The following is a 16,014-nucleotide window of genomic DNA, read 5'->3' as shown; positions in this document are numbered from 1 at the left end:
AAGGGTTTTTTAATTGCCATTTTTCACTTCTAAATGTTTCATATATTTTCGTAAAACCACCTGACAACAGACACAATAACAAGCAGAGATAACTAGAATCCAAACTATGCAAAATAAAATGTTCTTTTACTTAGAAATACTTGACGTTGTTGTGGTTTTTTTAAATAAATACATGAACATTTAAAAATGGTCAGTCTATATCTTTAAAATACTATTATTGTCAAGTGCACATGCTACCTTAATATAAAACTACTCAGAATCTCAAAGAGTTAAAAACAAATTCTTGTCACTGAAAAAGAAATTTCATACCTATTTCAGTAAGAGTAGAACTACAATCATTTCTTACCGATACAATTGCAGTGACATTTGCTGGTTCTCCTATCCTTTCGATGACAAGACGGGTAACTGTTGTACTTGTTTCATTAACTATAAATTCTGTTTGTCCAGCAAATCTTATTTCTGTTTCTCCAAACACAAAAGGGATGAATAAAGCTGAAAGAAGATTTACTAATAAAAATGCAGAGGGCATCCCTATAAGAGAAAATAAAGATTTTGTTTGCAAATGTCTAACGTATTTTCATTAGTGTGTTGTCTACAGATATAGAGTGAAGAGTTTGACAGTAAGCACCTAAGACATAAATACATCAAATATTAAGCCATCAATTCAAATGTGTGATCACAGAAATAAATGAAAAATCCCAAACTTTCTATGGTTCTCTTTTGCTGTTCATAACTACTTTTTGTTCTTTAACTTATATGTCAAGGTAATAGTTATAACAAGCCTTAAACTTATCTATTAAATTCAATTTATTTTAAAAAGTTTGACGGTTCAATTTATTCTAAGAAAAACCTAAGGAGAGACATGGAAACAAATGAAAGCCCATCTTCTCCCAAATGAAACTGTAAAATACAAGCAAAAACTAAAAACATTATCAAATGAATCAATAATCTTAATGAATTTATTCATCTATTTATTTGATGATCAAACAAATACAAGAGAACTCTGGAAACTGGTATATAAAGTAGTTGAAACTAAAAGTATGAATAAGTTGATTTCTTAGTCAGGTCTACTTTTTCCTTAAATATGTTGTATTTTGGAATGCTTTTTAAGTTTTTAGTTATTGCAAGGAAATGCTAATCCTTTCAAAGCACACAAATTTCCAGGAGTTAAATTTCTCCCATTTTACTTGCTAAAATACACCACTTCTTAGAAAATGACCATGTTGCTTTAAAAATGAGCAAATTTCACAAAGTGTGTATTTCCAAAACTTCAGTTGTGTTCTTCTTACCACAATGTGCACGTTTATGAGTCATCAATATTGTTCCTACTTTCAGCACTGTGTGATTCAAGTGCTTTCAAAAGCACAACAGTGCAGTGGCCTCTTGAAAGCGCTGTTTTGTAATGTAGATGTACCTCTAAAAATGTGAACAATTTATCTCACGGATCATTAAGATTCCAATGGATTATGTGATCGGTCACACGAAAATAACAAGTTCATACATGTTAAAGGAGAGTTGCATTCCATACTCTATGAACCAAAATGCTTCCTATTAATTTTCACCTTGGTTAAAAAGTAATAAAATTTTCATGTATGTGATATTCCCACGTGGCTACACATGGCTTTATATTTAGAAACCACCAAATATGTAAGTTATTCATATAATTTAGGGTTTAAATGCGATTTTCTCAGTCAAATATATTCAAACTATGCAGTCTGAGATTGTTTAGTAATGTCTCACATGCTATGGATGCAGAGTTCAGATGGAGTCCAGGAAAGAGACACAGGCCAACAGGATCAGAGACTCTAGAGGGTTAGGGAACTTTTTACACCTGAGCCTTCTAAGAAAGCCTGCCCGGGGCTAAGGGTCTTAGAAATTAAAAAAGAAAAAGAAATAAAATAGTTCTCCCTCACCAGCTGCAAACTCTTCCTTGATTACTAAGCCAGGAACATTTATCAAAAGAAAGGAAGTGGAAAAAAATGAAAGAAGGAAAAAGGCAAAATTTGGGTGAGGCAGGAAATTGAGAGCAGTTCTGTGCTAAAGACAACTGAAGAAGATCTTTTGTGGAATTCTAAGCCAGAATGATTTCACACCTCACTTCTAACAAATGGTGGGAAAGCAATGAACTAGGGATGGGAAAGAACAGAACAGAGGGGTTAGGAAGTAGCAACCCAGGCCTTGGATGCGTAAGAAAAAGATCAACATTGGTCTATTGTGATTTTGAAAGAAAAATTTCAATTCCCAGAACATTAGATATGACAGAATCTTGAGCTGAGAGAACTAAGATCCCTGAAAAAGTTCTAAGTGAGAAAGAGTGAAAGTGAGTTTCAGCATTAGAAAGGGGAATCATGAATGACTGGGAACATAAATTCTCAAAATTTGTCCTGCATAAGAATCAACTCAGACCTTTGTTAAAATTCATATTCTCACACTCAGAAATTCAGATCCAGTGAGTTTAGGTTAGGGCCCAGGAACGTGCATTTAACAGGCAACCAGGTTGAGTCTAAAGCAATTGATCCTTGGGATTCAGTTTGAAATACACTGTCCTAGAGTATGAGAAAGTGTGAGTAGTGTGTTCTGGAGTGACCATACAATAGACCACATTTGTAGCTTTAATTACTGAATTATCCAATGCAATATGCTTGAACTTCCTGCAGACTAACCCATGTATTTTTCTACATATTACTATATTGCATTTTAAGATTCCTTATTTTCTAAAGACAAACTATAATGACCTATAGAAAATAATCAGAACACCAAATACTTACATAGTGTTATTCTAGGTACTTTATATACAATAGCACATTTAATCTTCACATCTCAATGAAGATGGTGCTAGAATCAATAGCCCCATTTTATAGCTGAGCAAACCAATGGACAGATTAGTTAACACAGGCATTGTTATTTAGCTAAGTAAGAGGTTAGGCAGGATTCGAACCCAGGAGTTCATCTTCAGATTCTCTATTCAATAACCACACAATATTGCCTCTTACATTTTACTTCTACAAATCACATATCTCCATCGTGAATAACATGGTAGATTGTTTATGCTACGTTTCCAAGCATTCAAATATTTTAAATTCATGCACAATAACCAAAACTACCACAGAACTAATTATGAGTTTCCTAAAAGGTTGCACCTTATTGTGATGAACATTATATTTATTTAACCGAAACTATAGTTGTCTTTTGACTACTTTAAATATTTAACAATATCTTTTAATGTCAGGAACAATGAGCTCAAATGGTGTATGCTTGCAGTTTCTCAAGCAATTAGAGCTCCAAGATCTTGTGGTTAAGTCAGTAAATTTACTTTAAATTGGTGTACATCAGTGAGTTTTGAGATTATGCAAAATGAACAAACAAGCATGAATGGAAATGCCTCAAATTCTGTGACATCATTGATAATTGAATCTCCTCCGCTTTCATCTTTTCAACTTGTACGAAAGATTGAGGCAAAGCTGGCATTCAAAAGCAATTAAGAGATGAAGAAAAAGTTCTGAAAGTGAAGTTCCCATTAGAATATAGGCATAATTACACAAATACTGAATAGTTTCATTTTCAGAGTAGCTAAGTACATTTTCTTCTTTCATACTAAAAATCTATAGATTTTGAAACTCCTTTTAAACTCAGAGGACCAGGCATTAGTAATTGGCACAACACTTAAGTCTCATCTATTTCAGGCCACTTTTTTCTCTCATTTGGTTTAATAACAGTTTTATATGACCCATCAGACCACGTATTTTAAAAACTCAATACAATGAATTTCAAACATATGTTTAAAGATCATAATGTGTTTAATGTATAGTATGTCACAATTGTGACAAAATTATTTTAGCATTGAGTCATTCCTCTGCTCTGTAATGGTATGATAGTCCCATATTCAAATCCTCTCATTTCCAACTACCATCCACGTTCTCCTCACTCCTCCCCCTCTTGCTCAGTATGATTCAAAGGGAACCAAAACTGCTCCTGCCAATAGATTTCTTACCTCTTAATAGATCTTTTATTGTGTTAAAACAATGAGATCTAGATTACCTTCTTGCTTATTTCCTGAATTATACTATGAAGTTTTTTAAACATTTTCTTTATTTTTCAATTACAGTTGACATACAATATTTCATTAGTTTCAGGTGTACACCAGAGTGATCAGACATTTATATAACATATGAAGCAATCACCCAGATAAATCTAGTACCCATCTGACATATACATACCTTGTTTTCCCCAAAATAAGACCTAGCCAATCAGCTCTAATGCATCTTTTAGAGCAAAAATTAATATAAGACCAGTATTATATATTATATTATATTATATTGTATTGTATTGTATTGTATTGTATTATATTATACTATATTATATTAAAGACCAGGTCTTATATTATAGTAAAATAAGACCAGGTCTTATATTAATTTTTGCTCCAAAAGCCGCATTAGAGCTGATTGTCCGGCTAGGTATTATTTTCAGGGAAACACAATAGTTATTACAATACTATTGACTCTTACTTCTATTGATGGACACTTAGGTTGCTTCCATATCTTGGATATTGTAAATAATGCTGCAATGAACATACATGTAGATGCATGTCTTTTCGAAATAGTGTTTTGGGTTTCTTCAGATAAATACCCAGAAGTGGGTTACTGGGTCCTTCTTTGTCTCTTGTCACAGCCTTTGTTTTAAAGTCTACTTTGTCTAATATAAGTATTGCTATCTCAGATTTTGTTTTCATTTCCATTTTCATGAAATATCTTTTTCCATCCCTTTACTTTCATTCTGTGTGTGTCTTTTGATCTGAAGTGAGTCTCTTAGGGGTAGCATATGTAAGGATCTTGTTTTCTTTTCCATTCAGCCACCCTATGTCTTTTGATTGAAGCAGTTAACCAATTTACATTTCAAGTAATTGTTGATAGATGTGTATTGCCTTTTATTATTCATATTTTTTTTCTCCTTCTTCTTAAAGAAATCCCTTTAACACTTCTTGTAATACTGATTTGGTGGTGATGAACTCCTTTAGCTTTTCCTTCTCTGGGATATACTATGAAGTTTGGATAGCGTCCTGACAGCACATAGACACAGTCTTAGGTTCTTGAATTCTAGTAATCATATTCAGCCTACCCAATAAATCACCCAATTCTGTGAAAAATATATCAAGATTAAAATCAGGATTACATTAGTTTTTCCTACAATGCAAATTGGTTGCTTTCAGAAGAGCAGCTTACGTTTTAGTATATTTGTATACTGAGCACCTACTCTACATTGTGCAACCCCCTATGCTAATCACTGAGGACACAAGGACCCGTAACATATGGTCCTTGGCCCCAAGATACTCACAAGGATGGACATATGATTTAGGTCAGGCCCATCAAAGCCAACAAGCTTTATGTTTGCTTAAACATAAAGATGCAGATTCCCTCTACTGCAGGATTCAGGATTGTATTGATTGGGGCCAGTTTCCTCCAAAGCCTGAAATGAGGCCAACACAACCAAACTGAGACAAGGGATGGAGAGGAGCCAAGTCTTGATAATCAATCTTAGGTTCCTGAATTAAGCTTTACACGGGACTTTCAGTTACTCAGGCAATTAATTACATTTTTTACTAGCCAGCTTTGCTTGGATTTTCTGCCATTTTCAACATCAATACTTATCCACTAATCTCCAATCTGTGACATTGTGAACGCATATTAAGATATACCAAGTGCAAGATCCCCCCTCCTCCACTGACATTCAACAGACTTAATCATTTCTAAACATTTGTGAAATGTTTAGAAACACCACACGGTCTATCTTTCCTATTCTCATGCAATTATTATCACCATCTGTTATATTTTCCTCTCCACCTCAAAACTGACAATGACTAGTAAGGAAATTTAGAACACAGACAAGCCAAAGATGTCTTCACAACAGACAAAACAGGACAGGAGCGTACCACATTGACTCAGTGTTCTGAAAGTAGATGACAATGTAAAGAAAAACATAAGAATTCAACTGGTTTTGCTGATTTTGCAGTAATCAACTTTCATTTAAAACCTTTCATCAATCTGAAAGTTAACTTTGTCTTTTTACGTTTCAGAATAAATAATTATACAACATCTGTGAGTGATAGGACAAGGTGAAAAGACAAAGACAATTAGCATAGCATTGAAGGGATGCATTGACCTTTTAGCTTCAGCTGTTGCCTTGTCAATGCATCTTCCCACGGTGTGACCACCAGGGAGGTAATTAATACTGAAAAGATGATCCCAATGGAGCAAGGTTTTCAAGTTTAGAATTACTTGAATTCTATTACATTTACTAAAGGGCATTCTAAAACTATAGAATTACTCCTGTGGAACAAGAGAAGTTTCATCATTTATATAATCAATTATTCAGACTCAAAGACTTCTTAACCTGTGGTATTTCTATTTGGTTAGTACTACAAAAAATTGACCTTTTCTTTCCTCCATACCAAAACAGAATTTAAATTTGCAACTTTCAAAAAAATCTAATGTTACAAATGGAGAAAACGCTAAATATTTTTAAATGACAAAGGAGATAGCCTCTTATAGTTATTCAAACTATATGTAATGTTTATTACCTTTATTTTTTATTTAAGATTTTTTAGGAATATATTTTTATTTTTATTCATCTTTAAATAACATATATGCATGGCATAATATTAAAAAGAAACAAAAAGTAAACAATGAAACGTCTGCCTCACACCTACCCCCACCAGCCATATACCTCTTCTTCTCATAGTCAATCACAGTTATCAACTTCATCTGTCTGTCTCAAGAGAAAATCTATGCATATATTAAGATGTATGTCCAGAGGAGAAAATCCCTGTCACAGTTTTGTTTTTTTCTGCATACGGGCTATAGGAATTACCATATTTTTTTCCTGATGGTGGTTAATAGATACATACTATGTTTTGATGTAGACATTCATGATGGGAACACTTTATTGTATTCAATACACACCAACATCATTGTAGATCTCATCAATAAAATGGTGGCTTCTGTTGATTTTCACTATACCTATTGATTATCTGTCCAAGGAAAGGTAGACAAAATCTGGCAACTTGCACTTTCCTAGACCACACATTGTCAAACCTATATTAATCAAGACTACTTGACCTCTACACCTGGAATACAACGTCATCTTGGGATGCCCCCTCCCCGCTTTACATCATTCTGGGATTCCCTTTGATTCTTTCCTGTGTGTTATCTCCTTTTAGTTGATTCCATGTTTTCTTCTTTCTTGGTTTATTCGGTATATTTACCTGTTCTGACAGAGAACATCCTCCAATAACTTCCTAAGAAAGGGTGTGTAGCGATAAATGTTTTAGGTCTTATGTGTTAGAAATTATTGTGATATTAATCTTCTACTTAACTAATACTTTAATTAGGTAGAGAATTTTAGGTGAAAATAATTTTATTTCATTGTTTTGAAAGCTTTGCTCCATTGTTCTCTAATTCTTGGTATTGCTGTTAGGAAATAGAAAATTATTTTGATTCTAAAGTGTTGTATGTGTTTGCTTATTTGTGTTGTTCCCCCGTCTGGAAAGTTCTCTTTTTCCAAAAGTGCAATGAAATTTGATTGGACTTTTCTTGGAATGGGTTTATTTTTGTCTATTAGCTGAGTGCTCAGTCCCCTTCAGTCTGACACTCATCCTTCAGACATGGAAAATTATCCTATTGCACAATGATTTTGCCCCTTCCATTTTCACTGTTCTTTCATCCTAAAACTCCTATTACTTAACGTTGGTATTCTGTGACTGACGCTCTCATTTTCTTATGTTTTATTCTAATTTCTGATTCTTTGATTTTTAACCTACTTTCTGAGAATTTAATTCATCATTAAATTTCACATCTAATTTTTTTTAATTTATGCTATTGTGTTTTCAATTTCTAAGATTTAATGGTATCCTATTCTTTTTCCATTAATCCAATACCACCTGGGTTCTCTCAGAAAATAGTGTTTTTGTCTTTTTCAGTTTTCCATTCTCTTTAAAGTCTTTGTTACCTCTAAGTTGCTTTGTTATTTATTCTGAAATTTATCTTCTATATTAGATTTCTTCAGATGTCTGGTAATTCTTGGTTATCTACAGAAAGTAGGAGACTAAAATAATGACTGAATGGTCTGAATATAGGGATCTGTATACTTGTATATGATTAAGAATAAGAGACCAAAATAATAATTTGAAATTTTGAGCAAATGTGTAAGAGAGTCGATTGTCAATATTGGGGGAAATGGGTAAATCTTTTATTAGAAAGTCTCAATTTCAGTACGTCTAGAAAAGACTCTATCCTCAGGTTCATCAGGGTTCCCAAAGAAGATACAGATACAACTACAAAAACGTCTGGGACCAAGGGCAACTTGAGAAAGGCACCGGTGTATGGGCAGTCAATAATCATCTGAGCATCTAATTTCCTTTTCCTCCATGGATCCTCACCCTCACATCCCCAGTCAAGAAACCAATTTTACCGTTTCCAGAAAATAAACAGTAGAGTTCAGGAGTGGGGGTGGGGAGTCAGCAACAGCATAGAATGGAATAGATAATGATTCTAGGACTCCAACTACTCCTGGAACATCTGTTACTCTACCTATTTGCTCACCAATCACCCATAGTTACCACGGCACCTGGTGCTGCCACTTCCTATACCTTTGGAGTATTCTTTTTTGCAAATATGGCTATTTTCTTGGTCTGCTATCTCAGACTTAAGCTGCCATGGGTCTGCTAAGCCAATTACTACTCATCCGTCTACCTTCTGGCTCAAAAACTACATTGCTGTTGTCTCCTCTTCTATGCTTGTGGGTTTATATAACTGGTGTTTTTAAACCCCTTTACTATAAAGTTTTAAGTGGTTTAGGTAGACCCGTTATTAAAAGTACATATAAAAAGTTCATATTTTCACCAATTTTCTTAAGTATTCAAGATTACTTTAAATCCTGTAATGGTTCTACAAAACATTCTGTAGTCTCCCATTAAATGCTACAGTTTATTTTCACCACCTTCATATTTTCAGCACACCAATTTTTTATTCATTCAGCTGTGTTTGCATTAATCATGCATTAGGAGTAAAAATACATGAGATCTAGTTCCAAACCGGGTGATGGATTCATGGGGGTTCACTATATTATTCCTTCTACTTTTGTATATGTTTAAAATTTTCCATAATAAAGAAAGCTTTTATAATAAAAAAAATTGAAAAAAATCTCTAACGGTTCCTAACTGCACTTAAGATAACATGCAAACTCCTTATCATGGACTACAAGACCCAGTATAAACAGATCCTATCTTTTCTATCAACTACCACTCTCCCCCTCATTTGCTAAGCCACACTGGTGTTCCAGATCCTTGAATGAGGCAAGCCCTTTGTCACATTTGTGCCACAGGTGGCTGCTGCCAAGGCCTAAGACTGTTCTCTGCCACGTTCCACATGACCTTTTCCCATCTTCTACATTTTTGCTTAACCGTCACCTCCTCACATTGACTTTTCTATTCTCTGCATGTATGTAATGAGGCTTGGCCTGTGAGATCGTTCTCTCAGCCTTTTGTTTCTTTTATTGCACTTATCATAATTTCTATTTATTCAGTCTCTTTAGAACGAAAAGACCTTCAGGGATGACTCTGCCCATCTTGGATACCTTTGCATTCTCAACACCTAGCACAGCCCTTGGCATATAATGGGCCCTCAAGATATGTTTATTTAATGAGAAAATGTGTGAATGGATACAATTAACTTCTTAAAGTAATAAGAAGGCAGGGAAGGGGTGGCCAGTTAGCTCAGTTGGTTAGAGCACGGTGCTAATAACAATAAGGTTTCTGGCTCGATTCCCACATGGGCCACTGTGAGCTGTGCCCTCCTTAAAAAAATAAATAAAAAATAAAAATAATTGGAAAGAAAAAGAAGGCAGGGAAAATATGTCATAAAGGAAAGCAAGACACTCTCTTCAAACTCCCTTGCCTTATTTACTTTAGATTGGGCCAAATACAGTGGTCTTACTTGGACTTTGATTCCCATACCACAGTACAGACATAAAAAATGATCAATGTCAATGAGCCTTAAGAAAAAGTATCCAAAATATAAGGCAAAAATGCATGTGGCATGTACTTTCAATACCATACAGGGCACAGACCCATCCAAGACTTAAAGAAACGTACTTTGTTCAACTCAACAATTGTTTACTATTGATAAAAGGTTTCAGACTTAGTGAAGTTACATATAAATTTGGAAATTTTCATTCAGTAAATGTGCAAATAATTTTTGTCCAGTGAAATAGTAATCTAAAGGTCACAGTTTTATTGCCCAATAGGATATTAACAAGTTTTATAACTAACCTAGAATCTTATATTAACATTCCTTTATTAATTTTCTTTAAATAGTTTCTCAAAAAGGTCTTTGAACCAGTGATAACACCCTACTGGTTCTCTTACTAATGGACTGAATAAAATCTTTGATATGCTCATTTTATATTTATATAAGACTATGTTTATAAACTTTTGTGAACATGCTTTAACAATTTTTTTTTTCCCAAAAGAGTAACCATGATAGAACAAATCACTCTGGCACACACATAGGATTTTGATTCGACAACAGCCATTTCAATAAACAACAATACAGTTTTCACCAATACTTCCAGGAAAAGTAACAAGTCACTTAACACAAATGAGGTAAGTAAACACTTGATACAATACATAAAATCTTTTAAATAATGTATCTGGACTTCTGATTTCTATCTTATTTCCAAATATTTAACCCTGACATTTTCCATGAGACCATGTACTCCCATTTGTATGAGTCAGCAAATAAACAGATAACAAAAGCCATTCAACCTGCTCATATTTGGATTACAAATGCCCACCAAGGAACCTGTAAGAACAGTTCAATTTCAGAGCTACATGGGCCTCTAGAAAAATGTTCTCTCTTCCACTCTGGCGAAGCACAAAATGAAAGGTTCACTGCACTAAAACCTCTAAGGAAAATTCAGAAACAACAAAGTAAAGATTTGTTCACACAACTGCCAAATCTGATTGTGTGAAAGGTAGCTCTGTCAAGGAGAAGACACACTTGCCTTTTTGCTCCTGTGTAACATAAGGAGCATGTGTGCAAACGAAGATTTCTTGAATCTCCATTAGATGGCACCCCTCCATCTTCAAAGGAATCAATAAACAATTTTTCAAATTATGAAGAGATTGTAAGAATTTAAAGATAGATTTTTGCCACCTATAGAACTCTTCACAAATATAATTTGTAATTCTTCATAACACTCAAAGACAAGAGTCACAAAAGCAATTTTCTTGAAATTAAGGTTGTATTGAAAACAGCTCTAATTAGTTATAGTCTCTCCTAAGATTCAGTATTTTCTTAAAAAGATAAAAAATAAAAATAAATCCCTCAGCCACTTTCTGTGTTTCTGCCTATTCTACGAAGTCAGACAATAAGTTCACCAACTGGTTGCAACGACGTTGCTAACCTTTTTTGATATCAGAGGGATTATTCATTATGAATTTGCACCACCGAGACAGTTAACCAACTTTACTATTTGGAAGTGCTAAAAAGGCTGCGTGTAAAAGTTAGATGACCTGAACTTTTCACCAACAATTCATGGCTCTTGCATCACGACAATGTACCAGCTCACAAGGCACTGTGAGGGGGTTTTTAGCCAGTAAACAAATAACTGTATTGGAACACCCTCCCTACCTGATCTGGCCCCCAATGACTTTCTTTACTGAAAATGAAAGGAAGATGTTTTGATGACTTTCAGGACATCAGGGGTAATATGATGACAGCTCTGATGGCATTCCAGAAAAAGAGTTCTAAAATTGCTTTGAAGGGTGGACTAGGAGCTGGCGTTGGTGCATAGCTTCCCAAGGGGAGTACATACTTCAAAGGTGACCGCAGTGATATTCAGCAATGAGGTATGTTGCACTTTTCCAAGGATGAGTTTGTAAACTTAATTTTCCGACCTCATATACACACTTATTGAATACAATCTATTCCTACTGAAGAATATAGGTGCTTGTATTTTCTCAATGAATTATTTGCACTCATGACAGTTAAGGGAGAGCAGAAAGAGAAAGAATTTCATGTTATAAATCCAGAGGTTTCAACCTGGAAGAGGCATACAGACATATTTTGTTTCAGTCCAAATTGTATTTACAAAACAATACAAAAATATTTTTTGCCAAAATTTGAATATTTTTGCATTTTAAAAAATGGATTTCTAGATTATTTTGAAAAATTGGCAAATTCAAGTCCACATTTCAACCTGATATCAACTGGCTGAGCAGCAACTGTCATCTAGACAGAGAATTTGCTCTCCTGTACCCTGCCAATTTCTCCTCAAACTAGGGTGAAAGAGGGATGCAAAATATTTCTTATATTCATGTCATTCAAAGGTGGAAAAACACACACAAGTGTGTGCCAACACATATACACGCACACTTGCATGCACACACACTCCTTGTCTCCCTACGGTGTCCCAGGAATTTGATTTTCAGCACAATAGTAATGCATTGCCAGCAGTGCCTACTCAGGGATCCTGCCATAGATGCTATCTGGACACTGCCAGTACACCCAGTCATCTATAAATAGGAGGCCACTATTGGCCTGGGAGTCAGACTTGGGCTCTACTTTCATCTCTGCCATCTTCCCAGCTTTGTGACATTGGACAATTCAACTCACTTCTCTGGGCCTTGAGTTCCCTCAACTGTTAACAGGAGGAAAAAAGAACTACAGCATTAGAGTAGTGGTGAGGCACAAGGGAAGGAATCCATCCCAGACCGCCATGAAATGCCAGATTCCAGGCACTGGACCTTCAACGTCCACATGGTCAAGAGAGCAAAGGAAATGGGTTTGGGCATCGTAGACTGTCCCATGTGAGAACCATCCTTCAATAGATAGATGATTTTTATTGTATTTCCTTCACCAATTACTTGAAGCAATTGTAACATCTCTAGTCATATCACTCACAAGCCATTTTCTAGCCATTAAGGATCTAAACTAGTCACCAGAATTCAGACTGATGAACTCGTTGGTTACTGCCAATCTTCATGCTGAAAAAATTGCAGCAGGACCAATCAGCTGTGCCCTTAGAGTACTCTGCCCTTAGAGTACTAGCTAGGTAACTTTAGGCAGTCATTGAATCTTGTGAGTCTACTTCCTTATCTTCAAAATGAAACAATAAGACTACTGACCTTATCTGGCTATTTAGACTTGCATTTATTTACCAGGTCCACAAGTTTTCTATTTTCTAATTCATTTATTTCTTTTTTAATCTTCATCAATTTCTCTACCCTGACTGGTTTATTATAGTATTTTTGTAATTCATAAACTGAACATTTAGTTTTCATTATTGCTTAATCCCTAAAGCTATGAGTTTGCTCCAAGCACAGTCTTGGCTGTATCTCATAGGTTCTGACAAGCTGAGTTATTGTTGTTACGATATTCTAAAAAGTTTGTTACTGCAGATATCAGCCCTATATAACACAAGGATTATTTAAAAGAATTGAGTTTTCTCTTGTTTCCAAGTAGAAGGGAGGTATTTTTAATTTATTATTTTTTATGTTTTAATAAAAAGCAGGCTTTTATTTAATTTTGTTCATAACGTTCTATTTTCTGATGACCATTTTCACTTATTAACATTGACACAAAGCAGAATTGTGTGAACTTAACAATGGTATGTGAAAATAAATAAATAAACCTTTTGTTCCTTGGTCTTGCCTGAATTTTGTTAAGGTAAAGTGGTTTCTTTAAAGTGACAACACTGGCTAAATACATGACATTCAGATGAATTGGGTAAATAATCTTCTAAGATTATTTATGATCCCCCTAAGTAATTTATTTTTCCCATTTGTAAGGTATTTATGTGCCATGTGATCTACTATCATTGCCAGGAGCCATTTTCCTAACTTAAAATATTTTTTAAGTACTCAATCCCTTCAATTAATAATTTTTAAATTTTCCACAGGGCCTCAAGAACTATACAAAATTCTAATGTAAAAATAAAAGCTTCAATATGAAACTAAAATATCTGAACACCCTCTACTCTTCCAACTTGTACAATCCTCCACAACTTTGAAACTTGTAAAACTTAAGCCTGGATTGCAAATATTTCCATCCCCGGAAGCTCAAAGCCAATAACCTTACAATACTAATTTATTTCTCCATCTGTCTAGCACACATTAAACATGTAAGAAATAGATTTAAATGCCATCTCAGTATGCTACAACGTTTTGTCAGTATACTTGTATCTCTAAGGAAAATCACTGAGATTGAGCTTTTCTCACTCTCCAATTACATTCAGTGGTTTACAAATAAAAAGTATCATGATAACACTTAAAATCCATTTTTGATAAATCTCTTTAATGTTTGGTAAGATTAAAAAAGTATATCAAGCAGGTGAAAATTTCTAAATGCTTAAATACTCTTCACTGAATCCAGTAAACACTGTTAAGCACCTTCTGGCAGTGCCACTAACTCCAGACTAAATTCAATTCAGGCTGGTTTTTATACAGATAAAAATGTTAATAACATCTATCAGAACATTTAAAAATTCTATGTCAAAGTTTGAAAGTTTTCCATTTCAGGGAAAGTCTAGGAGTTTATCAATAACAGATCATTGAGATGGGTCTGAGCTGTATAAAACATTATAGAAGATCTGAGTTTTAATTTTAAATAAAATATTTATTAGGTTTAATACATCTTTACAGAGAAGAAAATACCTAATAATATATTGACTTTACTCTTTCTTGCTTATAAACATGCTTTGTATCTGTGCTTTTCTCAAAGCATTCACTCTAACTCATCTAATTTTTTTCTTTTACCTTAAATTCCCACTATTTTGGTCTTTCACAGTCATGATCTACTGCCTACATATATTCTAAAATTCAATATTTCTCTTCATTTCTTCCTCTTAAACGACATTTTGTTTGTTTGTTTCAAATGTGGCTCAAACTCTCTTTCAGTACTATGCGGGGAATTGGGGGGTGGGGGAGTGACAGGGTTAAATTTTATTAAAATTTTCTTATGGCTGATCGTAATGAAAAATATTAATGCCTTGGAATCTTCAGTATGTAACAAGTATGAACTAGTACTCAACATCCACCATGCAAATGTGTCACTGTGTTATTATTTCTCCAAATTAAATTAAATCTCCTCCAGAAACTACACACCATGCTGGAAGGAAATCTAGTTTTACCTCTTGGAGGTCCCCTACTTGTATGCTCCAAGAATACCAGTGGCTGATGCATTCCTAAAGGAGGTCTGGTGTCTCCCAGACTACAGTGTCCCAGGTGCCACTGAGCCTCAGGACCGGGGGCCCTGTCTGAACTGGTCCTCCTCCATCTGCTGGGCCTGCTGCTCAGGCAGTGGCCCTTGCACCACACTGGCCCCAGCTCTGGACCCAGGTCAGCTCTATCTTTCAGAGATGGGCCTCACTGCCTGTAGCACTCCTTTAGTGCTCTCTTCTGCCCATGGAGTCCCTAACCAGCACTGTCCAGCTACAGAGTTTGGTGCCACGTCCTTTCAAGAGCTCAGTCTTTTCGTCCATGCACACAAGTTTGGAAAGGCTTACCGGAAACCCCTGGGTGGCATGTGGACCCTACTGATGTGCTGTGGCTGTGTCTAACATTCATTCATCATTCGATGACATTCAAAAAATATTTACTGAGTCTCTATGTGCCAAGCATTGTCTAAGGCTTGGCGATGCAGCCGTAGACATGACCAAAATCAAGACATTAAAATAGAATTTTATCTTGAGTGTTTTCCTAGGTAAAGAAAAGGTAAATTCTCTTTAGATCAGTTTTTACCTCCCAATTATACCCTCCACACTGATATGTGAACAGTTACTGGAAAATAAATTGTACATATTAATACATTCGATATTAATGTTTATTCTTCTTTTCTTCCATTACTGCATCAGAATGCCCATCTGTAATAACTACGCACTTCTAAATTTTTATAATATTACAAACACTTAAAAGATTTTATTTCCTTTCCCTCAAAACTCTCTTCCTCCATCTCCACAGAT

At 34.9% G+C, this 16,014-nt stretch overlaps 1 protein-coding gene across 1 annotated transcript in view; it reads right to left on the bottom strand.

Moving 5' to 3' along the window:
• Positions 1–16,014, bottom strand: part of ADGRV1 (adhesion G protein-coupled receptor V1) — a 503,549-nt gene that overhangs the window by 464,797 nt on the left and 22,738 nt on the right. The window contains exon 2 of the mRNA XM_033111093.1: positions 347–531. Within this exon, the coding sequence (XP_032966984.1) occupies positions 347–531 (185 nt within the window). The remainder of the gene's footprint in view (positions 1–346; positions 532–16,014) is intronic.

The sequence above is a fragment of the Rhinolophus ferrumequinum genome, chromosome 7 (genome assembly GCF_004115265.2).
Source record: "Rhinolophus ferrumequinum isolate MPI-CBG mRhiFer1 chromosome 7, mRhiFer1_v1.p, whole genome shotgun sequence".
NCBI lineage: Eukaryota > Metazoa > Chordata > Mammalia > Chiroptera > Rhinolophidae > Rhinolophus > Rhinolophus ferrumequinum.
Note: the sequence above shows the minus strand (reverse complement) of the source record. Positions and strands in the feature narration are given on the sequence as shown.